Consider the following 26,481-nt stretch of genomic DNA (forward strand, 5'->3'; position numbering starts at 1 on the left):
CCCTTCCTTCTGGCTTCTCCATTGTGCAAAATGCTCCTCTGCCCTTCCACTCAGTGCTCAGGAGTCTCCAAGGCCAGGGCAGGGGACCAGGCCTCAGAGGCTTCCAACAGGAGTCCACTGACCTGAGGAATGCCTCTTGTCTGGACCACCCTCTCCACCAAGCAAACAGGCCTCATACAATCTTTTTGCCTGAATCCAGAATTCTAGGACCCAGGACAGCCCTCGAGGCCTCAGCCCCACCAAATGGGCATCTCATGCTACCAACTCTACCACTATTGCACCTGCCCCGTTTGTGCAGGGGAAAGGGGCTGTCTCTTTAACAAGCCCCCAGCCCACTTTCTGGGCCTCCCCCAGGGAAAGGAGCCTTTGGCCAACCCCTAGACCTGGCTGCTGCCACCCCAGCCCACTCTACCCACTACCCTCCATAGAAGGGCTGTGGAAGCCGGGGCCACCAGCCTAACAATGCTCTCCTTCCCAGCACTGTTACCCCAAACCAAGTGAGGGGTAAGGGGGACAGAGAATAGGTGATTCTATAGCCCCCTGGCTTTTCTGGGGTGGGGTCTCTGGAGTTACAGGAGTAAAGACCCCAGCAGCACAGCTCCCAAAGGCACCAGACGACCCAGCAGCCTGTACCCTCCCCTCCCACACTTGGGCCACCCCTGCCCCAAGCTTAGACTAAGTCAAGCAAGGGCCATACCCCTGAGTCTCCAGCCTCCCAGCCTGGGCCCCTGGGAAGCCGGAGAGGTATGGGCCAAGGCAGTGGGGGTTTCTGGAAGGAAGAGGGGCTGAGGCTTTGAGATGGCCACAGTGGGAGATGGGGGCTCTGCAGGATGCCGCTCACACCCTGGCCCCCTGAGGTGAAGACAAGAACCCCACCTCATCATGGCTGACTGGGCTTCTCTGCCCCCCAATCTCCCCTCCCCCTCCCTCATGGGACCTCTGACCTTGGTGAAGGGAAGCCCAACTGGAAGAAGGGGGCCTGGAGCCCAGGGTGCCCTGAGGCAGCCCTTCCCACCCCCTGAGATCAAGGCAATGGTGGTTTTACAGGCTGACGGGTCAGTCATGGCAGGGGCTGGGGGTTGAGGGGCAGGGAGGGGGCAGGGTGCAGGCCCCCCCATATTGGAGGCAGCTACCAGCCACCCCCTGAGCAAACCTTCCTGCTCCCAACTCACCCAACCAGGCCAGAGGCACAGTCATCCCACCCCTGTCCAGCTGCCCCCCCACAGCCTCAGGGCCCCTCTGTGATGCTCATCTGGATGTGGGAGGCCAGCCTGAGCGGGGATCCCCCCCCAGGGCACAGCGCAACAGTTCCAAAAAAATAGAGATTTGTATTTTTTAAAAAAAATTAAATAAAAGCCCAGCTCTGCTGATAGGCGAATGTTACCCCCATCCCCACCCCCACCCACCCGTTGTTTCCCTGGCCTGCACCCCATCCCACCACGGCCCAGGGGTATTTACAACATGGAACAATAGAGGCCTGGGGGGGCACTGCGGCAGGGAGGAGGGGCACAGGGCAGGTCCCCCCCCCAGAGGGGTCCCCCTAGACAACACAACATCAACGAGAAAAGTTGCAAATCAGGCAGAAATGGGGACATCATTCCAAGGTCCTTATATACAGACACTGCATGACCAGTAGGGACGTAGGGAGCTCAGATGGGACCAGGCATGGACATGTGGTAGGTAGGTGGGCCAGCCCAGGAGCAGTACTGGAAGACAAGGCCTCCGCCCTACTCCACCCCTCCCCATCCCACCTTTGGTAACAAAAGCCCTTCAGGGAGCCCCTGGTGGTCAAGAGTTTCCTCTGGAAGTTCCAAGGGCGAGGGGCTCCCCAGTTCAGCCCTGTTTCAGGGCTGAAATGGGGCATGCTATCCCCACCCTGGTTGGTCATGTGGGAAACTATGAGTTAAAAGTGTGCTGCCCACTCTTGACTCCACCGTCTGCCCAAAGAGAGGGGGTACTCCCTAGAAGTTGAGAGAAGGGAGCCCAGTTACTGTAGAGGAGCCCTCTTGGGCATCAGCTGGGAGGAGCCCCATAAAGGGGAAGAAGAGGCTCCTGGGAGCTGGGGGATGGAAATGAGGGAGAGGACTTGGACCCTGCATGGGGGAAGGGCCAGTGTGGTCAGGAGGCCAGTACTCCCCCACACTGGGGGGCCCTGGCCGTGGAGTCCACACTGGAGGGGTCAAGAGTGGGGGCCCTGGAATGGGCCCATCTGGGTGCTGGCCGGCGGCTAGGGGAGGAGTAGCCGGCCGGCCAGAAGGGGGCTCACAGGTAGATCTCGCGCTTGGCCGTCTGGGCAGATGCCGGTGTGGCTGCGGGTGGGAAGTCCGAGGTCTGGGTCAGGGGGATTTCCTCCAAGGTGGCCGAGTCCTTGCAGGAATCATGGCTACTGTGGGAGAAGGCACTGTAGGAGGGCAGGAGGCGCACGGGGGCCGTTTTGGTGTTCCGGTCGTCCGGGGGGCTGGGGCTGCCGGCGCCCGCAGGCTCCTGCCCTCCTCGGTCCTGGTAAGGCACGAAGGTGGAGAGTTTGAGGGCGCTGCTCTTGGTCCGGCGGCTGGGAGATGACTGGCCAGGCATCCAGCATGTGTCAGAGTGGCCAAACTCGCTGCACTCCCGGGTACACGTGCCCGTCATGGCAACATCAGGCAGAGGGCGGAGGTCTGCAGGAGAGAGCAGGGAGGACAGTCATCGGGCATGGCGCCTGGAAAAGATCTGCTCCATGGTCTCCCACTGGTATCTACACAGAGGTGTGGGACTCTTCCTGCCCACTGAGCTCACAGGCACACACCCTTCAAATAGACACACACCCTCCCACTCTCCACCAAAAGCCCACTGTGCACATAGCCCTCTCAGATGCACACATGCACACACACAAAAACCTATCCTTAAATAGACACGTTCCTTCAATAGACACGTTTCTTCTAGTCTCACTCACCCTCCCGTGCTTTTCTCACACACCCACCAAATCTGCCCTCAGACAGGTGCACAAACACACAACTCATCTGCACACTTTGTCGTCTGTCTCCAGACAGGTTTAAACATGCAATTCTACCCCTTGGTGTTTGGAGGAAACCCCCATCCTCATTTAAGAACTCACCAGACTCCTCTCATCTCTCTCTCTCTCTCTCTCTCACACACACACACACAGTCTGATAGGCATTGACACACAAATCTGTTGCACCGGACAACTCTGTCCTCAAACAAAGATGGGCACATACCTTCCTTCTAAGGCTCCTCAGACCTCCTGTGCTCCCACTTATCTTGGAAGCCCTCTCTGCCCAGCACGGGAGGCCTTGCTTTAAAGCCAGGGGGAGGGGATGAGCTTCTATGCAAGATGTTCATACACAAACACACACTCATACACCCACAAGCACACTCATGCAGCCCCTGCCCACCTCACTCCAGCCCCCTTGCCAACCACCACCCCTGGCCTTTCCCCGGCTCCCTGCCCAGAAGAACACCCACGGGAACAGGAGTTGGCCGCCTGACATCAGCAGTAGCCGGTGCGGTTGCTGGGCAGCAGGGATCTCCATGGGAACGGTTGGGCCATGAGCACTTCCTGTCACAGCTGCCCCTATCCCGCCCTCGCTCTGGGATAGCACCAGGCAGTGACCCACCCTTAGGGACATAACTGAGCAGCACTGCCTGGGGCAGTGCTCCCCTGGCACCACCCACCCTGGCTTGGCCTTTAGCCAGGGCAAGGTGAGGAGGGACAGCTCTGTTGTTAACCCTCAATGTGCCAATCTTCAGGGCAGAGTTAGGGGACCCAGTGTGGCACGGAGCACTGGTGGGCGGGGCTGGGTGCTGGGCAGAGTCCCACAGACCCCAGACCCCAGAGCAGCTCCCACATACCTGGCACTCTGCCTCAGGGCCTGCTCCGGCCAGCCGGCTCTGCGCGGGCACAAAAAGGACGAGACGGGCATGAGATCACACATGGAGGGGCAGGGGTGGGGCAAAGGGCCCTCTGAGACCTAGGGCCGAGGAGATGTCGACAGGGCCCTCTGACTGAGGGGTGGGAAGTGGAAGTTTTCATCTTTTGGAGAGGGGCGATTTTGGATTGAAGGAGGGGATGAGAACCAAGGTCAACTCCAAGTTAAGAGTCTCGCCACCCCAAGGGCTAGCTTATTCAGGCTCCCCATCTTCACAGCTGCCACGGACGCCTTCATGCACACACAGCCATGCACATACACATGCACAGCGCACACACGTTCTGACAGTACACATCATCCGTCTCCACACTGACCTCTGCTCAGGCCCATACCTCCCTTCCATCACCAAACCCCTCCCAGACAGTCTTTCCCCTCCCAGACCTCCCTGCAGCTCTTCCTCAGCCAGTTTCCCCCACTTCTCTCTCCAGGGGGTCATCCTATAATTTTCTGAGCTCCTTACAGCATTTGGGTTCCACTCTCTATTCTCAAGGCCCTCCCACCTTATTAGAGGGCTACCATTTGCCTTTAAGGTTTCCTCACCGTTACCTGAGCCTTCTGGCCACTGTTCTCAGGGTCCCTGTTCCCAGGGAGTCAGTGAAAGGTAGTGCTGAATGCAAGGGCTCTGGTCTCAGAGAACCTGAGTGTGTATCCCTCCCAGGTCTGCTGCTTCCTAGATGTATGAATTTGGGCAAGTGACTTAACCTCTCTGAGCCTCAGATTCTTCCACTGTAAAGTGGGCACAATAAAGTTCTCAGATCAGAGAGTGGTTGTGAGGAGTAAACGAATATATACCTGAAAGCACTCAGCACGGTGATTACTATTGAACACACAAGAAGAACTCAATAAATGGAGGATATTTTTAAGGTCTTGTCACCATTCTCAGGCTTCTACTCATTCCTGGGGTGCCTCGACCATGCCGACGCTCCTCACCATTCTCAGGGTGCTCCATCTCTCCTATGCTGCCATCGGGGGTGGTGCGTTCATAGTGATCCTCAGGCAGTGCCAGGGGACCGAGTCGGGGCCCCGAGGATGACTTGCTGGATGGTGTCTCAGATTCCTCCAGGCCACTATCATAGTAACTGTGCTGGGATGGGTCCTGCAGCTCCTGAGCCTGGCTGGTGGCCGAGAAGGTGACACGACGGTGAGGTAACTGCAGGAAGAGAGAGTGTCACTGCTGGCTGCCAGCACCACACCAGGCCCCAGCCCCAGCAAAGCCCCCTCAGGCCTCAGCAGCAACCAAGAAGTCCCAGCCCAGAGCACAGCGTAGACCCCAGAAAGCAGAGGCTCCAGTAGAGGACCGCTCCTCAATTCTAGGACAGCTCCCAGAACAGCCAAGTCCACACAAAGAAAGTCCCACATAGCTCAGGCCTCAGTGTTATTATAGCCCCCAGGCCACTCTAGTCACTCTGTCCAGCATGACTACTTGTTACAGCACAGCCCTTCTAGTTCTGGTTTAGCTCCCCGATACAGGCACAGTCTCCCTTTAATTTCAGAACAGTCCCTGATAAGAGTAGAGCCCAACACCAGAACAGCACAATGCCAGCCAATTCCCCAAATGCCAGCATGGCTTCTAAACACCAGCACAACCTCAAGCTTCCAGAACAGCTTCCTAAAAGCAGTACTTCTAACTCCCAAACAGCTCTCCAATGCCAGAATAGTCCCCTAATTTCCCAAGAGCACCTTCCAGACTCCAGCTCCTCACCTGTCTCACTGCTCTGTTACTCCCATGGCCTCCATCCGAATGAGGTGCCAACTCTTTCTCATCCTGTTCCTCATCCCTGGTTTGAGTGCTGAGGCCACCTCAGGACTCCCTGCTGAGTACCACCCACCACCCCCAGCCTCACCTCATTCCCCTCCAGAGAGACCTGGGAGTGGAAAGGGGTGGAAGGGAACTGGAGAGGGAGCCTGAGAACAAGCCAGGGCACCTGGGGTGGGGGAGCAGAACAGTGGAAACTCCCCTGTCCTCCAGATCATCAAACAGAATACTGACTGTAGAGGGCAGGGCCCTGAAAGGAGACTGGCATGGGGAAGGGAATGGCATCCATCAGAAATTAGGCAAGTTGGCCTCAAAAGGAGACTCCTTCTAGGAAATAGGAAGGAGATCCTAGGAGGGGCCTCTGGCTTGGTGGAGTTAGACTTGGAGTTTAGACTGGGTGCTGGGGTTCAGGAAAGTGGAGCAGTGGCAGGCTGCTTCCAGCCAGCAACCCCATCTGCCTGCCATGGGTTAACGATCAGCCCAGGAACCTGGCAACCTCAGCCTGGCACTTGGCACAATCAGCCAGCCACCCAAACACCCACCTGGGATTTACCACTGGTTTTCCTGCCAACCAGAAATTAGGAGTGTTGAAGGCACAGACCCAGGTTCCCTGGAGGCCAGGTGGGAGCAGCAGGGCCCAGGCCCTGCCACTGACCCTCCAGACTCCTTGAATCCTCCCTGAGTTGGCAGCACTTTGTCTTTACTCTCTAGCCCTCAGTGGGAGGTTGTGAGGATGACCAGAGGAAGTGGTCCCAGGTCTGCAGACCTCCCTCCTGATTCCCGCTATCACACATACAGTCTCCATCTGACTGCGGGCAGCTGGGGTGGGGAGGCTATCAGGACAAGGAACTATGGCACCGATGGGAAGGTGGCCCAGAACTGCCCCACCTTGGGAACCTATACTGTGATCCCCAACACTGAAAAATTTGGGCGATGAGAGATGAGGCCCCCAGAATTAACATGCACATTTGGGGTTGGGGTTATAAAGGAGCAAAGTCCTCTTGCTTTTGGGGTGAACAGGCTCCAGGAAAGTTCTGGAAGGCACAGGGCAGCGTGGTTGTGGGTGTTTCCTCTTTTCAGTTTTCTTTTAAGACTTTGGTTAGCAGCTCTCCCTCCCCTGTAGTGCTCACATCTGGTAATGGAGGGCTTCAGTTCTGCCCACCAGACAGGTCACCTGAGCTCTTTTCCTATGATGTTTTTCTGTAAAATGGAGGGTTGGGTTGTATTCAACAAAATATTTCCTATAATTCTATGACTATCAAAGCATCAAAGCCTGGAACTGAATCTAACTCCAGTTCTCATGTTTGAGGCACTTGTTGGATCATTCTAATTTGTTGCCCCTTCTGACCCTTCAGATTCAACAGGTCTGAAACCGAATTATTTTTCTTCAATCAGCCTCCACAGAGACAATGATCTCATCACCATTCCATTACCCACACTCAGAAGGCAGACCTCCATCCATCTGGGAATCCTGGCAGCTCCCCACATCCCGTATCCATATTGGCCTTGAATCCAGGGGGTCCTTTCTCCCTAAATTCCTCCAAGTCCACCCATCACCCCCATTGCCACCCTCTTAGTTCAAACCTTAGAATTTTGACTTTGGACCTTCACCTCTGCTCCTCTTTAAGTTCCAGTGAATTTTCTAAACTCAGTTCATCTAAAAAAATGCCTGAGCTTTCAGGGACCTCCATTTTCTTTGGCAAGGCATCCATGTCCTCCACAACCTACCGTGCTTTCAATCTCATCTCTTAGCTCTCTCCTGCACCCTCCACTCCAGCCCAAACACTCCCCTCTCTGGCCTCTCCCTGCCTCAGGAGTTTGCTCACACGGTGACCATAGGCAAGGGGATGGGACCCTCTCGCCCAAGTCCTGGCTCATGGGAATTCACAATCTCTTCCCGGAAGCCCATACCATGCTCCTCAAAAAAAGGGAAAGGCACTCTGGTCAGATAAATTCAGGAAACTCAAGAGCTGAGTTTAACCCTTTTTCCCCTTCTTGCATGGTTTGCAGAGCCTTTAATAGGTTAATGATAGTGAATCTCTTACTACCAATCACGAACCCTTTTTAAAATAGCACATGGATAATGGGAAATTCTGGAAATCAGATTTTCTGATGTTTTGTGTGAATTTTGGTCCAATCACTAACTAGTTTTCACTTCTGAAAAATGAAGAATAAGAGGACCTAACTGCTCATATCAGTCATGAGGACTGAATGAACTTAGGTACCTGCACTTAACCTAGTAAGGCCTCAAAAAATGGAAATGAATAGCAGCAATCGAAATAGTTTCTTGGAACAAGTTGGGAATAGATTTATTTTGGAACTTCTCATTTGACATGATTCATTTCACTTGTGTCTTGGGCTACAAGTACAACCATTTTTTCATCAGAGTCTGAACACACAGTAGGAGCTCGGCCCATGGTGGTTTGCTTTTGTTTTTTCAGTTCTGGGGATTGAACCTGAAGCCTTGCACATGCTTGGCAAGGGCTTTACCACTGAGCTACATCCCCATCCTAGCATATATATGTTTTGTTTTGTTTTTTGGTACTGGGGATTGAACCCATATCCTTGTGCATGCAAGGCAAGCACTCTACCAACTGAGCTATATCCCAGCCCCTGCCCTATATTTTGATGATGACAACAGGTGGTATGGTTTGTTGAAATGTTGGAAGAATATATTCGGTGTGGCTCTTTGGATGGATTTGGTTGAGATGGAGCCAATAAGGGAAAAATCCCTTAGACCTGGGAAAGAAATGAAAGAACTAGGGAAATGGGGAAAAGAAGCAGAGGTCACAAGGCCAGAAATGGAAAAGAAAGAATGGGAGTTGCTGGAGGTCATGCTATAAATATTTAATTTGCCCAAAAGAAATACGATTCAGTCACATCTCACTTCCCCACGCCTCCAAAGTCCTAAAGAGTTTTTATTTTGGAGGTATCCTAGGGCATCAGGGAGTCTGTGGATGGTATCAAGGAGAAAGCAGGCGCCTTGGACCTCCTGGGAGTGTCTTGAGCCTCTTCGGTCACCATGGAGATAGGTTGCCTCTGGCCTCAGAGACTCCCCCAGGACCTGAGGCCCCTCACCCACACTTTAGCCTCCCTTAGGCACAACCAAGGACAGGACAAATCAAGGACAGGGCAGACCTAGGAGAGCAAGAAGTGAGAGATGGAGAGAGAGAGAGTGAGGGCCAGCAGCCCTGCTGGTCAGAGCAAGGAGCTGAAGGAAGCACCCAAGAGTGGAGGGGCAGAGCAGGTCACTGCAAAGACTCAAGAAGTCCCTTGCCTCTCCCTGGGCCCTCCCTCCCTACAGCCCAGGCCCTGATCACAGTGGGGAGACACAGGGCAGCGCTAGCTAATTGCTGGGTGTAGGTGGTGTCATGATGAAGAGGCTGGGAAAGGGACTTGGGGGAAGATCTTGGCCCTGAGGGAGGGTGACTGGTGTAATAAAGAGGTTCTCTGGCGTCACCAAAGGCAAGCAGGCTGCTTGCTACACCACAGGTGGTCTGGTCTGAGGTCTGTTGAGCTTCTCAATTGGACAGTCTGGAAAAATTAAGTCTTGGACCATGGAGACAGCGCAAGACTTGCGTGCATCTCTACCCACCCTTATTTGGAGAAGGGTATCATTCTTAGGGAGAAGGTCTGAAGCATGGGGCAAGGGAACAGGCTACCAGATGCCTCCATTTGAAGGCTATTCAGGAGGGAACTTTCCCTAGACATGGATATGGGTGTGGGGTGGGTGGGGAGATGGTATGCTAAGATAGGGTTGCAGTAGAATAGGCAAGTCTAAGCTGTGGGAAGGGGTAAAGAGGAGGGATGGGGAAATTGAGGCAGGACCTGAGGACCAAGGGCTGCTTCCAGTCTCTCTCGCTTCTTCTCTCAGTTCCAGGAAAATAAGAAACCAAAACTCCAAAAATAGAGAACTTTATTGTCAGGGACAAGTGTATAGGGCTGGGGTAGGGGATATGGGGCCCAGCCCCGGGTGAGGAAGAGGTTAATACATAGTACACAGAGAAGGCACAAGTTGGGAGGACCCCCTCCCTAGCAGATTCCCCATCTGGTTCCCAACCAGGATCCTAGATCTCCCTGTTTCCCCTCTAGAAAAGCACCTATGGCTGGTCTCAGAGACCCAGGTTTGGAATAGACATTTCCCCAATTTTCCTGACCCCCTTTCCAAACCCTTCTGTTCACCTGCCCATCAGCCCCAGCAGCTGGTCCAGCATCCAGGGATCTGACTAGTCATAGGCCTCTCCCCAGTGGGGAGGGGGCAGGGAGGAGACCATAGAGCATGCCCTCCCTTGGTTTCCACTCAGCCTAACCCCCATGCCTAGGTGAGGCAGCAAGGTCATTAAGGCCCCAGTGTCTCCAGATCTGAGGTCCCACCTCCCACTATGGCTCAGGCTGGCCCCCAGGTGGACTAGTGAATGCGGCAGGAATGCTACACCTGCTGTCATTCCCACACCTCGGTCCAGATGGCCCCGACGTAGGGGTGGGGTGGGGGCCGGGGCGTGGTGAGCCGAAAGGGCTGGCCTACCTGCTTGCTGGGGTATTTGGGGGGGTTGGTGCGGTAGCTGTAGTCGGAGTACTGCTCAGAGCCCGTGGACGTGGTGTCCCCGGTGCCCACAAATGTGTTTGCAGGCGGCAGGTCCTGCACCACTTGGTGCTTCTTGGAGGCCGAGGGTGACTGGGGCTGCAGCTGGATGGAAGGCAGTGGGGAGTTAGAACGGTAGTGGCGGCCCAGGTCAGGGCTACCTGGTGGGTAGTTGAGGGGCAGGTGGATGCGGGGACTGTCCCCAGGGGCGTCACTCATCAAGTTGAACTTGAGGGACTTCTGCAATCCAGCCTCATCTTCGTCCTCCACTGGCTTCACAGGTTTCGGGGACTTGCTCTTCTTGCCCTTGCTCTTGTTTCCCTTGGAGGCTTTGTTGCTGGGCTTGGGGGCATACAGGTCCTTGGTCTCTTTCTTACCAGCCTGATAGCCACTCTTGGCCTCCCGCTGCCGGCAGTAGCGCACAAGCACTGCCAGGGCTATGAGCAAGGCCACAGCCACGACACCAGCCACCACACCAAAGAGGATATTGCCACGCTGCTTGGAGCGCTCATATTCTGGGTCCCCAGCAATGTCGATATCCAGCGGTGTGTCCAGGCTGTGACCCAGTAGGGTCTCCAGCAGTGTGCGGTTGGCTAAGGTCTCATTGACATAAAGATGGACCAAGGCTGTGCCGTAGCGTGGAGGCTTGCCACGGTCACTGACCTTCACCACAAGGCGGTGCAGCCCGTGGTGGCGCCGCTCAATCTCCTTCTCCAGGGTGATGGCACCTGAATTTGGCCCGATCTGGAAGAGTCCATAAGGGTTGCCACCAGCAATGCTGTAGGTCAGCTCAGCGTTGACACCAGAGTCAATGTCCTCGGCTGTCACCTGGCTGACCGTCTCACCAAGACGTGTCTGGGGGGTGAGCAGCCGGTGGGAAGTGTTGGAGGGGGCAGTAATAAAGGGTGCGTTGTCATTCTCATCTAGCACATTGATGGTGACGCCAACGTAAGCTGAGCGAGGTGGGACGCCGCCGTCCACCGCCTTCAGCTGGAAGGTGTAGGTGCTCTGCTGCTCTCGGTCGAAGCTCAGGCTGGACAGGATGGTGCCTGTGCCGTTCTGGATCACAAAGTCACCATTGTCTTGCTCCACTGAGAGTTGCACCCGGGCATTCTCCCCCTTGTCCCCATCGATGACAGTCACCATGCCCACTGGACTCAGCGCTGGCATGTTTTCCATCACTGAGAAGTTGTAGCCACTCAGCATAAATTTGGGGTCATTATCATTGCAGTCCAGCACATTGACGAGGACGGTGGCTGTGCCCTGGAGGCTGGGGCTGCCCCGGTCAGCTGCCACTACTTTCAACTCATAGCTGTCTCTCTGTTCCCGATCAAGGGACGTCTTCACCCGGATTTCTCCATTCTCAGGTGAGATGGTGAAGAGGCCCTGGGCAGCCGGCTCAGGCTCCAGAGAGTAAACCAGCTCTGCATTAGAGCCGGAGTCAGCATCGCTGGCAGTGACCTCAGCCACCACTTCACCAGGCTTGTTGTTTTCTGGAAAGGCCACCTCCGTGATGCTCTGGGTGAAGACAGGGGCATTGTCATTGACATCCACCACCTGCACCTTGAGGGAGTTAGTGCTAGAGAGAGGGGGGTTGCCAGAGTCCACAGCAACAATTTCAATGGTGTAGTCTTTGACCTTCTCATAATCAAGTGGGGTGGTGGTCTGCAGGAAGTACTTCTTCTTGCTGTCACTGCCCGTCTCACTGGCTTGGCGAAGTTGGAAGGGCACGTCACCTGCTACCACACAGGTGACAGCTGCATTCTCTCCCTCATCTCGGTCAGATACCTGTACCAGAGCCACAGCTGTCTCCTCCGCCACATCCTCTGAGATGTTAGCCATCCCATCTTGATGGGTCACCAGTCCTATACCTCGGATCTCAATGGTGGGAGCATTGTCATTCATGTCCTTCACAGTCACAACCACTTGGGCACGGGCACTCTTGGGGTTGGCGCCTCGGTCCTTGGCAAGCACAGAGAAGCGCAGAGTGCTCAGGTCCTCACGGTCCACAGGGCCCTGAACAGTGATGAGTCCAGTGTTTCTGTCTAGTCGCAGAAGTCGCCTCACAACTTCAGGTGCCTGGTGGAACGTGTAATCGATCTCTGCATTGGCGCCTTGATCTGAATCATTAGCTTTCACCTGTAGGGTAGGAGCAAAAAACAAGGAGAACAGACTGGGTTAGACCAGGGATAGCAAGTTCAGGGGTACATGTGTGCTGCCAAAGTCCTTTCCAATGATCATGGCAAACACAACGAATCTGACTTAGTGCCCTTTCCAAAAGTGGCATGTGTACAACCTTTTCCCCAGCCCTGGCATTTTGGCAGACATTACTAACCTCTTTTCCTGAAGAGCCCAGATGCAGCCTGCAAATCCTCAATAGTGACGCAAACCGCCAGTAGAGATGGTACATGGCAGAATTAAACTCCTTCTCATTCCTCTACTGGTCCACCCAAATATGGGGGTTAGGATCTAACCAGCAACACTTTCATCCAATTAAAGTGGCTCCTAACCAACTGCTGAGATGGAAAGGTGTGTGGGTAGTAGAGATGGTGTGCATACATGCATACACGTGTATGATTGTGAGCTGTGTGTGATTATGTGTAACCATGAGAAGGTATGTGTGTGTGTGTGTGTGTGTGTGTGTGTGTATGTGTGTATGCAAGAGTGGAGAACCACATGCCCACCTGGAGGCTACAGGTGAGGGAATTTCTTCTGAAAGCAGCCAGGTAGTGATGTGGGTCAGAGGGAGCCTGCCAGGCCAGGCCCAGCCACTGCTCTGTTAAACTGGGGAAACCTGTTTCAGCAGTTCCTTCGACTGCTGGCTGGTGCTGGCAAGGCCCCAATGTGAGGAATCCGGCCTGAGCCTGCGGCCAGGAGGGAGGGGTTGGTGCAGGCCACAGAGCCTGCTGGCAGCGGGCTGGGCTCCCAGCATCAAACAATGAACTGTCTGTCCCTTTGCAGTGGGCACGCCCTCCCACGCCAATGCCGACGCGCACTGGGTCCAAGTCTATACAAACACGGGCAGGAATGGGACAAAAAGAACCAGGTGGAACTGGCCATGAGGTACCACTTCTCGAGTGAAACATGAGGGTTAGGGTTAGGTCACCACCAGACCAAAGTGATGGCAGGGCAGGGTGCAGAGGGGGATAGGCATAACTTGGTAGACTCTCTAAAACAAAAGTCTTGGGTTCAAATCCTAGCTCTACCACTTCTCAAATAACCTTGAGCCAATTATTGGACTTCCCCAAACCTTAGTCTACAAATGTGTAAGATGGGGATTAATCATGGAATTGATTTCACTGTGGAATATTAAGTGGGATGATACATGTCAAAGTGTCAACACTGCCTGATACATGGAGAGTGCTCCCTAAATATTCTTTTTTCTTTTTGTCCATCAGCCTGTCTATCTGTCCGTCTATCCTCCTTTCTGTCTCTGCAAAACCAGTTGCTAATACCATGCGGGGCACTGCAGGTAGTGGGATCTCAAGCCACTGCTTGTCTGGCCTTCTTCCCCTTGGAAGGGACTCATACCATATCTGCTAGGGCTTTTATTACCGAGGTTCCCAGCTACCCTGCTGCCTGCTCCAATCTCTGAGGGCCCAATCCTACCAGTTTCTCCTACTGCAGACCTCAGTCTTATCTGTCACCAACTATGTGATTATGCGCCCCACTGTCTCCCTGTCTCTAGATTGGTGGCTCAGCTCCTTATCTGTCTCCTGCCATCTGTCTCTGTCTCTGTCTGTGACTCTTGACTTCTGTCTGCCTCCTGTCCCTGCTAAGTTCTGATCCTGCCTCTTTCCCATCACCTGTTCTCTCCTATCCTCTCTTTTTAGCCTGTCCACCTCTCAGTTGACCCTCTGTCCTGCTTTTCTGCTGTATCTTGCTGGGAGGATGTAAAGCTGTTAACACACATAGGCTATAAAAATCCACACTGTGGGACATGAGCCATGGTGGGCTCTGAATCTATCAGCTATGACATCAGGCAAGTTTCTTAATCCCTGTGAGCTCAGATTCCCATCTGTAAAATGGGGATATGCTCACTTACCCTGTACTGTAAGAATTAAATTATATAATACACATGGTGTGTTTAGAACAGAGCCTGGCACTTAGGCTATTATTATTCACCATCCCCACTGTCTGTCTCCCTTTTCTTTTTCATCCTCCTGTCCAGATTCCAGTCCACCAGTTCCGAAAAAAGATGAAACTCCCACCACCCACTTCAGCATGGGGACCTAGGATGAGGGTCTCCTGGGCTGGGTGATGGGCTCCAGGGCAGCTGAGCCCTCCTCAGCTCCCTCTCATCAAACAGACAGCTTCAGCCCGTGGAGAAGAAAAAAGGAGCCGGGCTGGCAGGAGGCCAGTGCCGAGATGACAGCAGGAGATACGCCCACCTGTCTGCAGGGACGCTTTCTTTGCTCCCTCCCAGGTCCCAGCCCCACCAAGCTGCCCAGCCCCTGGGGCAGTTCCCATGGAGAGGGGTGCTGAGAACTTCCATGAAGGGAACTGACCCCCTGCCTACTGTGCCAAACACCCCACACCCATGGGTGCCCCATGTCCAGGGGCAGAAGCAAGTATACAAATACCCCTGTATGACTTTTCAGAACTTGGAGGGAGTATCTGACTTAAATGATCTCATTGGACTCCGTCAGGGAGGGGTGCAGTGAGACTGTATCCCCAGTTTCAGGAAAATCCCACCTGATTAAAGGGCACCTGCTCCTGTTTGGGAAGGTTCTATCTGATAAAAAGCAGCCCTTTTGTTCCACCTTAGCATCCCTTGCAAGGGGAGAAGGCTCTCCTTGACTTGAGGGGGAGTTTCATTTTCCAGAGTTTCTAACTCACATCTGCCTTGGAGAGGGGTGGGCACTGTTCAGATGTGATGTCACTTAACAGCTTGATAGAGAAAAATAAAATCACCAGTTGGGTGATGGGAGGGTCTCACCTGACTAGGGATGGGAGAAGAAATCTAGACACAGCATTATGACATTTTCATCCCCTAAGTGAAAGGAGTTCTCAGCTGGTTGGGGTGGGCTCCCATTTTTAAAAGTGGGTCACCCTGACAAGAAGATAGAGGGGGTCTCTCACCTGAATGACCGAGTGGCCTATGGGACTATTCTCAGACAGCTCGGCCTCATAGGAGGGCCGCTCGAACTTGGGAGCGTTGTCATTGGTGTCAAGCACAGTAACACGCAGCAGGGCACTGCTGGCACGCGGGGGACTGCCACCATCCTGAACCTTAATGGTGAGGTCGTAGGAATCCCAGCGTTCGCGGTCCAGGTTGCCCATCACGATGAGCTGTGGCTGCTTCTCCTCCTGGTCCTCGGCCACCTGCAGCCCAAACAGCTCCTGGGCCTCAGGCCCAGCCTGAAGCTCATAGGATGCCACGCCATTGGGGCCAGCATCACGGTCTGAAGCCAGTGGAATAGGGAAGAGCGAACCGATGTTGGTATTCTCAGGGATGGCCAGAGTGATGACTGGTGAGGCGAAGTTGGGTGTGTTGTCATTGATGTCCTGTACCTCTATCTGGCCCTCTAGCAGACGAGGACTGCCGTTCTGTACGAGGTCTGTGATAGACACCTCAAACTCCAGGATGCAGGGCTCACCAGGGAGCTGGTTCTGGCATTCACGGAGCCCCTCACGGTCAATGGAGGTCTCAGTGGTGAAAATATCACCCGTCTTGCCATCCACTCGAAGGTATGGGGCACCTACCTCTAGTTTGTACAGGTGGCCCACATCTGGAAAGCCATAGTCGGCTGCGAGGCTCCCAATGAGGGTGTTGGGTGGCTGTTCCTCTGGTACCTTGTATACTACCCGAGTGGCGTGGCCTGTGGATGGAGCCAATAGGAGCAGCAGTGCCAGCAGCAAGGGGGGCAGCAGCAATCGCTGCCCCCCAGGGCCCGGGCTGGGCCTCAGGGACCCCATCCTGGCAGGCTCTAGAATCAGGAGGGCTGCAAGGAAAAGAGGCAAAATGGAAGCTGCTCTAAAGGACTGCCCAGAGCCAGGCCCCCGCTGTCCCCCTTCCACCTACACACTCTTCTCCCACAAGGAGATGCAATCCCAGCCCCAAAACCCAGTTCCAGAAGCCAGAGTCCAGAACCCTGAGTTCTACCCACAGCTGGGTGTAGCAGCTGTGCCTGGCCCAGCTGGAGGATCCTGTAAGAGGCCTGGCGGGCCTAGAGTAGCTCCCGCCCAAGGAACGCCCTTACCCACCTGATGTTCCCTGGGTCCCGGCCCTCCCTCCCTCCCTCCCTCCCTCCCTCCTTTCCTCTTTCCCTCCCTGTTCTCTGCTTTGCCCAACACCTCCTTCTCACCAGCATCCTGCCTTAGTCACCCATGGTAATTACCCTGATACTGAGATACCGAGAGAGAGCAAGTGGTTAGGCTTTGGGCACCCCCAACTGGATCACCCCTTCCCACCTATATAGTAGGAAAGAGATGCAGGTACTCTCTAGATGACCCAGTTTCTGGGGTCATTTACTGCCCATACTAGAGCTACTCAGGTTGTCTGGAGGGAGAGGGGAACACATCTCATTTTTCTCTTCTGAGATGCCACATCAATAATAAGTATATGAAGTGTGACAGGTCCAATTCCCTTTTCCTGACAATAATCACCCACAGCACCCCCACAAGGGTCCAACTTGAATCAGACACTAACCAAGACTTGTAAAAATGGCTAGGGTGAAGAATAGGTGTTAGCCCTCTCCAACTTCCCCCACAAATATGTGTCTAGGAGCATTTGCGTTTGTGTGTGTACACAAACACATATGCATGTGAACAGTTCCTAGGGCTCTCCTTTCTGCCTCTTTCCACGGGCAGGTGCACAAAGAGAATAGAGGTCAAGATTGGGGTCACAGGGCTGAATGGCCCTCAAATTGGCATTGGGAGCTGCCCTGACCTGTCCTTTGCAACTGAAGTCCAGCAGGTCTAACTGGGACAGAGCTTCAGTGACACCACCAGACTATCCCTGGCCCCTTCCCACCCCCACTCTGGGTGATCATCTGGCTCCTGTTTGACCCCTATCCCTACACAGGTCCAGCTCTGACTGCACACCCGGCCTCTCCTCCTCCTCTCTAACTGGTCCAGCCCCACCTCATACCTTCTTCTCCCTGCCCACCCCAGCTAGCCAATCACAAGCTGCATCCCCATCACCACTATCACCCTCTTCTTTCACCCATCTCTCCACCCCCTCCACTTCAAGGCCGTCCATTCGCTGACCCCAGTCAGACCTGTCAGCTGCTGGCCCGGTTGTGACTGCGCTCCTCTGCAACAAAATCATGGTGAGCCTCTCCTCTACTCAAATCCAAAGTCCCTAACAGCATTTCTGTGGAAGGTTCAGGCTCAGTCTCCTTTCCCCACTTCCCCTCAGCATACCTGGAAGACCCGCTCTACTTTTGGAATTCCCACCCCAGGCCTATTGATGACCACACCCACCTCACTGAAGGTAGGTTCTGGCCCCCTAGGAAGCCTTCCCAGGCCTTTCCAACCCACAGCGACCTCTCCTTCCTCCAACTCACAGCCACTTATTGTCTGCTCCAATCCTAAAGCAATGAATCATAGGCTGCCTTGGACACCGCCCGCCTGTGTTGTTCTCTCTCCCGGCAGACACCAAGCATCCTGAAGGAAGGGGTAGAACTTTGTATACTCACTCTCTCAACCCCCACCCATGCGGCTTTTCGAAGCCAGGCCCAGAATAGGTGCTCATTCATGCATTCAACGAATGCTTATTGGGCACTTATAATGTATGTCAGCCTCTATCCTCGGCACAACAGTAAAGACTGGCCCAGTCTACCATAACAATGGTTCTAGCAAGAACTACCTGTCAATTTTGTTGGGCTACCTCTCTGTACCTGTTTGGCATATGTTAGACAGCAGTGGGGAGAATAGTTGTTATCCGAAGGCAAACCTCAGCTCCCCACTTCCTTTTTTTGCTGTTGTTGTTGGTGGTGGTACCAGGGATTGAACCCAGGGACACTCAACTACTGAGCCACATCACCATCTCTTTTTAAAATTTTGAGACAGGGTCTCGCTAAATTGCTGAGGCTGGTTTTGAACCAGCAATCCTCCTGAGTCACTGAGATTACAGGCATGCATCACTGTGATGCCAGGCTGCCCACTTCCTGTTTATGTGACCTGGAACAAATTATTTAGAGCCTCAGTTTTCTTATCTGAAAATAGTAAAGATACTGCCTATTTCCTGGAAGGGGGGGCAGTTTGAGAAAATATGGACTGACTACCTAACCCAATTTAAGTACTTAATAAATGGTCTCTGGAAGTACTCAGCACAATTGTAGTTATGTCCTTCTTTGAAGAACTTGCTAACCTCTGTCACAAGACAGTAAGCAGAGCGGGAGAGTCTCTACTTTGCTTACTTCAACATCTTCAGCGCAGTCATAACCGGGCCAGCAGCTGACAGGTCTGACTGGCACACAGTAGGCTCTCAATAAATAGCTTTCCAGGGACTGGTTATTTTTACTCAATGACTATCTGCTAATCCTGGAGCACTTGCTGCGTGATCACTGGTTGTTTAGTTGCCAACTTGCATATGATTCCCCGATTCCCCTTCTCCACCTAGGGGGCAGAGGAGACCCAGCAAATGCTCCTTGAATGCATGGTTCCTTACACATTTCAAACACTTCACCTCTTCTGGGGAGACTTCCCTAAATACAAGCCCCTCCTCAGTAGCTACTCAGCATTAAAGTACTCAATGTGTGTGAGGTCATTATCAAATTAGTGTCTATGTTTATTCTCAGCTACAATCTTAATCTCTTTAAAGGAAGGAGGAGTTTATCTGATGCTCCATTTGGATCTGCCCTCCAGCCACATCCCCTTCATCTGCATGGACCCTGGCAAAGAGTTCATCTTATCATTTCAAGTCCCAACCCAAATCCATCCCCAAGAGACTGTCTCCAAAGAACCCCATTCTCTTTTGGGTTCACCTGGCCACCACCCTCCTCCACATACACAACATGGGATAACTGTGCAACCCTATTTTCTGTGTAAGCGTTGGCAGGTTAGGGGTTAGATGGGATGCCCACAGGAATGACCCTGAACCTTGCAGAAAAGAGAAATTTAACAGTAACTGCTTGCCTGTACTCCCCCTCTCCAGATCAAGGTTACTTAACCATTCAGGCAAACCTCAGTCTTCAACTTGGAACTTCCTCCCCATCTCAGGGTCAAATACCTGAGACCTCTTAGGTAGTCCCCCCTCCCCCACCACCCCACTATTTCTCTCACCCTTAGAGGATCCCTTATTTCCAGTTGGCAGAGATAGAGTTCAGAAGGATTACAGTATTCGGCTTCCAAGTTAGAACCAGGAGAACCACAGGGTAAAATGCAAGACAGGGAAAGCTTGGGGTCAATGTGCAGGGGTGTTCCTGAGATTCAGGAAGAGTAGGGGAATAAGGGCCTGGAGTGAGTCTTCCCCAGATTGGACACAAGAGTTGGGAGTGGTGAATTCTGGGAGAGAAGCAGAACCTCTCAAGGTTGAAGCACCTGGAGAGTTCTTTCAAAATAAGTATTATCTGGCCCCACCCTTAGGAATTTTGATTGGAAGGTGGGACCGGGAGAAACCCCCAAGGCAATTGTGATGCAAAGGTCCCAGACAATCTGGGAACAACTCTGGGATACAATAGATCCACTGAGTTAAGAAACAGAACACTGGGGGTGTCTGTAGCTCAGTGGTCAAGGGCTTGCCTGGCCCGCACCAGGTCCTGGGTTCCATCCCCAGCATCAAAAAAGAAAGAAAAAGCCTGAGGCCATACAAACCCTCTCATCACCACACCACCATCATTGCGCACCACGATTACCACCCCAGCAGGCAAGGTTTCACTAAGGCACGGCTAAGCGTTTCACACACAGGATCTCATTTAATCCCCCCACCCTCTGAAACAGATAATATTCATTATTACAGCCCTGTCCCCGTATTACAAGTCAAATTGAGACTCAAAAATACATTAATCGTCTTAGGCCAGAGAAACAGTATGAGGAAGAGCTCGGATGTGAGAAACAGGGCTTCTTCAAATACCAGAGTCTGGAGGAAAGGCTGGATTCAGAAAGGGAATCAACAGTAATCCCTAAGGCTGGAAAGGGATGTTTGTTGTGTTACCCCCACCTCTACCCCAGCACACAGGAACCTCAGCCCTGTTGCCAACACTGCCCACCATCAGGACAGAAAGGGAAGAGGAGACCTTCTAGGATTGAACCCAGGCCTCCCAGGCTGTTGTGGCTCATTCAAAGGTCCATCAGGATATAGAAAGCCATGTGACTTTCCCTTCCTGGGAAGGGCAGGAACAGCAGTTAAGTGGCCTTACTCATCCCTGCCCCCACCACTTCTGAACTTTGTCCTCTGCAGTTGGTATGGGGAGTCATTAGTCTCAGCAGTGGCCTTTGAAGCCACTGGTGCCTTATCTGCCCTTCCCCAGGCTCTGGCTGCCTTCCTGGGCAGGGGTGCTTTGCATTCACCCAGTGGCATGGATGTCCAGGGGACTGAGAAGCCAGAGCTTAAGCAGGGACAGACACAGGGACCCATCTCCCTCAGGAGCAGAAGAAACATCAGGGGTATAGGAGCGACGGATGAGGGGACAAGAGTCCAAGGAAAGTCAAGGGGACCTCATCTGTATCCATACCTGGGAAGGGTTGATTACAGAGGTTCACCTGAAACCTTCATTTCCAGAGTTTTTGCTGCATGCTATGACCAGAGAGCTAAGCCAGGTCAGGCTTTGACACCTTGGATGCTCCCTGTCCCTTGCCCCTAGCACTATTAGACAATAACCACTGCTTCCTCAGGCAAACACCAAAGGAACAGAGTGAAGGGTAAGCAAGTGAAGCTGCATGGGGTGGAGCTGTTCAGAGGCCACCCACAGCAAGCAAGGGCATGGCCCTCAGCTCTTTCCCCTCTTCCACCACCCTCCATTAGCTTCTGCAGACTTCCAGGCATCTGTTGTTTGGGGCCAGATTGTTTGTTTGAACCCTCACTTCACACTTCCTAGCTGTGAATTGTCTTTTCTGAACCAGTTTCTATACAATGAAATGGAAATTGGGAGTTATTTGGGAGGATTAAAGGAGATCTGGTGCATCTAAAGTCTATTATAATTGTAAAGGTCAGACATAAAACAGTCTCCCAACTCCAGAATAGAGCAGTTTATTTCCAGCATCGGGCACATAGTAGGTTCTTGTTTATTCAATGAACAGTTGGCAAATCCTATAAAGGTAAATAAATATAATACATATATTACTACTGCATCCTTTCCACTTGCCACGGGCCCTGGCAGATAGAAGATGCTTAATCTGTTGAACAGAATTGCTCTCTGCAGCACCAACTATCCTTGCTCACCCCATCAGAAGGGCCTGCTCCTTCACTACCTCCCCCTATTCAACCTTCATTCCCTTTTAGGTCTTCCCCACCTTTGTAGGCCCCCTTCCTGGCCTTTCCACCCCATTCTTCCTAGTAATATTCAATGTCTTTTGGCCAGCTTCTCTGCAGAAGTCACCACAGTAGCAAGGGCTCTGGTAGGAGGACACCAGACCAGCCAGACACCCTTTTCCAGCCGAAGTGCCTTCAGGAATTGGGAACTGGGGATGGAAGGGGGAAGGGGAAAAATAAATGCAGCCAGACCAGAACTGAACCTAGGCCTGCCCTCTACCACCCTGCCTCTGGCCATCTCTGGAGGCCTCTCTTCTCACGACTCTTCTGGATTCCAGCCCATGCCCTAGTCTAGTTATTACAGGTTTCAATCCCCTCAGACTCCCACGTCAAGAACGAAGGTAACACCCACTCATCCCCACACACACCCAGACCTCAGGGTTCTCACAAACACCTTCTGGCAGCTCCCTAGGACTGACCCAGAGCAGGTGCTGGAAGGCGCCCTGCGTCTTCCGGCACGAAGTCCTGGCCTCTGCTTGCTCGGGCGGCCGGGTCCGCACCGCTAGGGTCAGCGGGCGCTCCCAGAACACACCCAGCGTACGGAGTGTCTCCTCCCAGAGGCAGCTGAGCCAGTGTATAGTTGGGGGACCGCGGCGGCTTCTAGGGTTCGAGTGGCCCCGCCCCCACCCCCGCGGCGCCGGCCTCCTGAAGCCTAAGGCGAGGCCAGGCGAGCGCGCAGCGTAGTGAGAAAGCGCCTAGGCCAGCCGGTCACTTGCGTCCCCCGCCCCCCGGGCGGCCGCGGGGAATCCCTGCTCCTAGGCATCTCCGGCCTCGGCCTAGGGTCCCCCACAAGCCGGCGCCGCGGCGAGTCGCGCAGCGGGCGCCGGGAGGGGGGCGGGGAGGAAGCCGGCGCCGGAATCACAAAGCCGCGAACCCAGCCGGGCGGGGACACTCTCGTAAAACCGTGGCTCTCGCGGCCGGCGGAAAAGGGGCTCTTGCCCTACAGTCAATTCCCAGTGGCCTCAGCATCACCCCCAATCTTTCCTGCCGGAACGAATCGTTGCCCACCACTGCTAGGGAAACTGAGGCCAGAAGTCTGAGCTAGTGTAGATGGGGGAGGGGGGAACGGGTGCGAGTCCATTTCACCCACCAGTTCTACTCCCGCGCCTGCCACGGTCTCCCTTCTGGCCCCCAGGCCTTTCCCCGACACACGACTGGCCTGCAGCCGGGACCGGGAAGAGGGGGCGCCCTGGTGTGAGACTGACCCAGGTGTGCGGGACCCAGGTGAGCCAGAGACCCAGGTGCCTCGCAGAACTCAGCTAAGTGGTCCGGAAAGGGTCGCAAACAGCGCCTCAGGCTTGCACCTTTTGCAAAAGAATCAAGGGCCTCGGAGCCCGGGGAGGCGTTATGGCGCGGCCAGCCAGGTCCAGCTTGTTCCCGGAATACTCGGCCGGTACCGCCCGGGAGTGGGGGTGGGGGGAGGCGCCCGCCGGAAAGCCGGTCAGTCCGGCCACAGGGCTCCCGCTGTACAGATATTTACAATAACAATGTCGCTATTAAGGTGACAGGGCGCTTGGGTCGGTTTTTCCCCACGGAATCTGGCCTCCAAGGGAGAGGGGCAGAGCTTGTCTGTGTATGCCCCGCAGGGTGTAATGTGACAGTGTTGGTGTAAGGTGTGTGTGACACCCAGTGTTAAGATGTGTGAAGCAGTAGGTTCCGTGTTTGTGACCGTGAGGCGCTGCTGTAGGTGCTTCTTACTGTGTTAGGGTGTGTGCCATTAAGGCGTGTGCTGAGACATTGGGTTGTGTTTGTGTGGGTGCAGGCGGTGGGAGCAAGTGAGACCTGTGCTCTGTGTACCTGTGCTCTGGCCAAGGAGTAGGGAACATAATTTATGTTAGGGTGTGTTCCTTAAAGAAATACGAGGATGGGGGATTAGGTTTTGAGTGTTCATGTTGAGAACTATGGCACTCGTACACGAGGGCATGGGTTTGTGTTTGTGTGTCTATGTTGCCCAGTGTCACACCCGGTTGTGTTGTTGCTGTCTACGGACACAGGTTGTGTGTCCCTGCTGCTGATCGTGCAGACGCCGAAGCAGATTCTAAGCTGGTGACGGTGCCCCATTGGGCGCTGGTGTGCGGGAGGTATGTCTGTGTTCACATATGTTCGGATGTATGTATGCGTGTGTATGTCTGGTACGGTCCTCCAGGTGCCCGCGGAGAGCTGGAAGCGCCTGAGTGAGCTGAGCTAGTCGCCCAACAAGTGTGTGTGTGTGTGTGTGTGTGTGTGTGTGTGTTGGGGATAAGGTTTCTTGCTAGCTTCATCCTCGGGGAGCCCCCCACCAAACTGAGGGCCGCGCGCTTCCCCAAAACCATTTCCATCTCGCGCGCTCCTGGAGTCTCATCCCAGCCGCTCCAAGGCGCGCCCGAGTGCGCGACACCGGGGTTGGGGTCCGGCTCGGTACCCCCTCCCCTCTCTTGGTTTCTTGTAGTGGACCTTGAGGCCAGGGTGCGCGGCTGCAACCCCCACTTGGTGTTCCAGCAGCCCCCACCTCGGCCCCCGCGCGCTGGGCATGGACTGGATCCCCCCGGCCTCGCTCCGCTGAGCGCCCCTCCCTCAGCTCCCGCCGGCCATGGCCGCTCCGGGCCCCGAGCCTCTGCCGCCTCCACCGCCTCCGGATCCTTACCCGCCTCGGGGCAGCACCGGCCGCCCGCCCCGCTGTCCATGAGCCGCTGCCGGCCCCGGCCCGGGCTGCGGCTCCGCACGGCTGGGGCTGGCGCTGCGGTTCGGGTTCCGGCTCCGGCTGACTCTGGGCACAGCAGCCCGGCGGCTTCGCGTCCGCGCCGCGCTCCCGCTCCCGGAGTGTGTGAGGCGGCAGCGGCGGCGGCGGCGGCGGTGGCGGAGCCAGCAGCGAGCGGAGCGCACAGCCCGGCCCGCCCCCTCCCTCCCCCTCCCTCCTGGCCCGCCCGCCCGCCTCCCGCCCGCCTCTCCGCACCCCCTCCGGCCGGGAGGTGGAGCTCGGGACTGCTCTGGACCCGCTGGGAGGGGACCCTGAGCGCCGTTCCCTAAAGCCGGGACCCCCTCCCCATTGCCATCTCCCCATTGCCGGAGGCCTGGGTACATAGGTTTACTCCTCCGCTCTTCGCCTAACACTCATCCCACCCAAGCCAGCATCTAGGACCCCCTCCCGAATTCCTCTCCTTGCCTCACTCAAACACCTGTCCCCCACTCTGCATCCCTGGAAGTCGAGGCCGAGGAATGTCTCCCCTAGCGCCTTCTTCCCTGGGCACCTCCCCTTCAGATCCACGGTCTTCCCGCCCAGACCCCCGAATCTCCCCTTTTGGCCCTCCCTTTCCACTGCGCTCCGGGGAAGTCCACCCCTCCCCCCTCCTACCGAAGCCGCAGAGCGGTCAGCCTCGGTGGCCGCAGCAAGCCATGGGGGTGGGGCTATAGAGGGGACCGTGGGAGGCGGAAAGTGATGGGACCTGGGGGCTCTAGGTTGAGGATGAGGAAGATACACAAGTATGAGGATGAAGTGGCGTGCCGGAGGAGCTCAGGCTATTCGAGGGTCGCCTGATCACTTGCCCCCTGGGGTTGTGTAGAGCTATGACCACACACATTTTACCGGTGACACACACACATTCACACCAAGTCACACGGGTCCCTACCCCGCGAGGCCGCATAGTGTCATGGCCTGTGTCACACGCCCTCACAGTGCCACACGCTCTTTGTCACACTCACACTCAACGAGTCACACACGATGTCACACGCAGTGTCTCACACACTCCAATACTCGGTTTCTCCCTCTCAGTTCTGGCTCTCTGGCGCCATCTAGGGGTCCCTGAGCAGCTTGGGAAATACCTCCGGCGCTCCGGGTTTGGCACCCTAGGCTGCCAAGTGCCCCAATTCATAGGACCTCCTGCCTGCCTCCTTTTAATAGGCCCAGGAAGGGTGTTCTAGGTCATAAGAATGAGGAAGGCTGACTCTAGCAAGGCTTGGTGCTGCTTATGGAAAGGCATCTTTATGACGGGTCTCTGGGTCTCTTTGCCTTAACTTTCTAATTTCTCGTTCCTGTTCCTATCCTACCCATTTCCCCATCCCTACCATTCTTCTATCCCTTGTCTCTTTTCTCTGATTCCTCCTCTTCCCAGCTCTGACCTCTCTTCCTCTTCAGGGTAAGGGTGGAATTTGTGGCCAGCTAAGGAAGCAAGCAAGGACTGTCCAAAATCTCTCCTAGAGCAGCAACTGCCCCCGCACCCACACCCAACTGGACTCCCTTTCTGGTCTGTACCCTACACTCTGACCCTCAGCTCCTGCCTTCAGCTCAGGAACCCAAGTTTGGGTCTCTGGATGGGAGGTGGGATCAGCTGGTGAAAGGAGGATCTGTCCTCTAAGTAACGTCTGTCTCTTGAAAAGCCCATACTCATCCCATCATTGAGGACAGCTCCAAGGAGGGAATCAGTGGCCTAGAGAGAAGAAATCTTCCACAGGGAGCTGCCCCAGTCTCCCTGCCCCCAGTGTTTGTCTGCTGCCCACTGCAGCAAACCCTCCCCAGGCTGCTTGCTGGGAGCCATTCAAAGGCTCCTCTGTTCTCCTCCCTTGCTCTGGGCTGAGCAAGATCGGCCGCCACAGAGCTGGGCAGGAAATGCTAATCTCCCAGATGTTCTCCTCCATCCTCCCTGCTCCATCACCATCAAACCCAAATCCTGCACCAAGTGGTTGGAGCAGAACTGGGCCAGGGCAACACCACCAGGGTGTGTCTACACTTCTTCCCTGCTTTTCATCCCCTCCTACTCCAGCTGCCAGGCTGTTCTGTGGGGATCTGAGTTGGGTCAATGTAGGTATGGGTATTTGGGAATGT

At 54.6% G+C, this 26,481-nt stretch overlaps 1 protein-coding gene across 3 annotated transcripts; it reads right to left on the reverse strand.

Annotated features, from left to right (window-relative positions):
* Window positions 1–1,449: 1,449 nt before the first annotated feature.
* Window positions 1,450–24,492, reverse strand: Pcdh1 (protocadherin 1). Of its 3 annotated transcripts, XM_026384346.2 has the most exons (6): window positions 24,307–24,492; window positions 15,347–16,209; window positions 10,208–12,403; window positions 4,857–5,076; window positions 3,850–3,888; window positions 2,581–2,657 (listed from the first exon to the last, which is right to left on the reverse strand). In XM_026384346.2, the coding sequence occupies exons 1-5, from the start codon at window positions 24,344–24,346 to the stop codon at window positions 3,863–3,865; spliced, it is 3,345 nt and encodes a 1,114-aa protein (XP_026240131.1). In that variant the 5' UTR covers window positions 24,347–24,492; the 3' UTR covers window positions 2,581–2,657; window positions 3,850–3,862. The 3 variants fall into 3 exon arrangements, with proteins under 3 accessions (XP_026240129.1, XP_026240130.1, XP_026240131.1); XM_026384344.2 differs by lacking the exon at window positions 3,850–3,888 and having other exon boundaries at window positions 1,450–2,657; XM_026384345.2 differs by lacking the exons at window positions 3,850–3,888; window positions 24,307–24,492 and adding an exon at window positions 22,988–23,010 and having other exon boundaries at window positions 1,450–2,657.
* Between the last annotated feature and the right edge of the window lie 1,989 nt (window positions 24,493–26,481).

This window comes from Urocitellus parryii, chromosome 1 (genome assembly GCF_045843805.1).
Source record: "Urocitellus parryii isolate mUroPar1 chromosome 1, mUroPar1.hap1, whole genome shotgun sequence".
Taxonomy (NCBI): domain Eukaryota; kingdom Metazoa; phylum Chordata; class Mammalia; order Rodentia; family Sciuridae; genus Urocitellus; species Urocitellus parryii.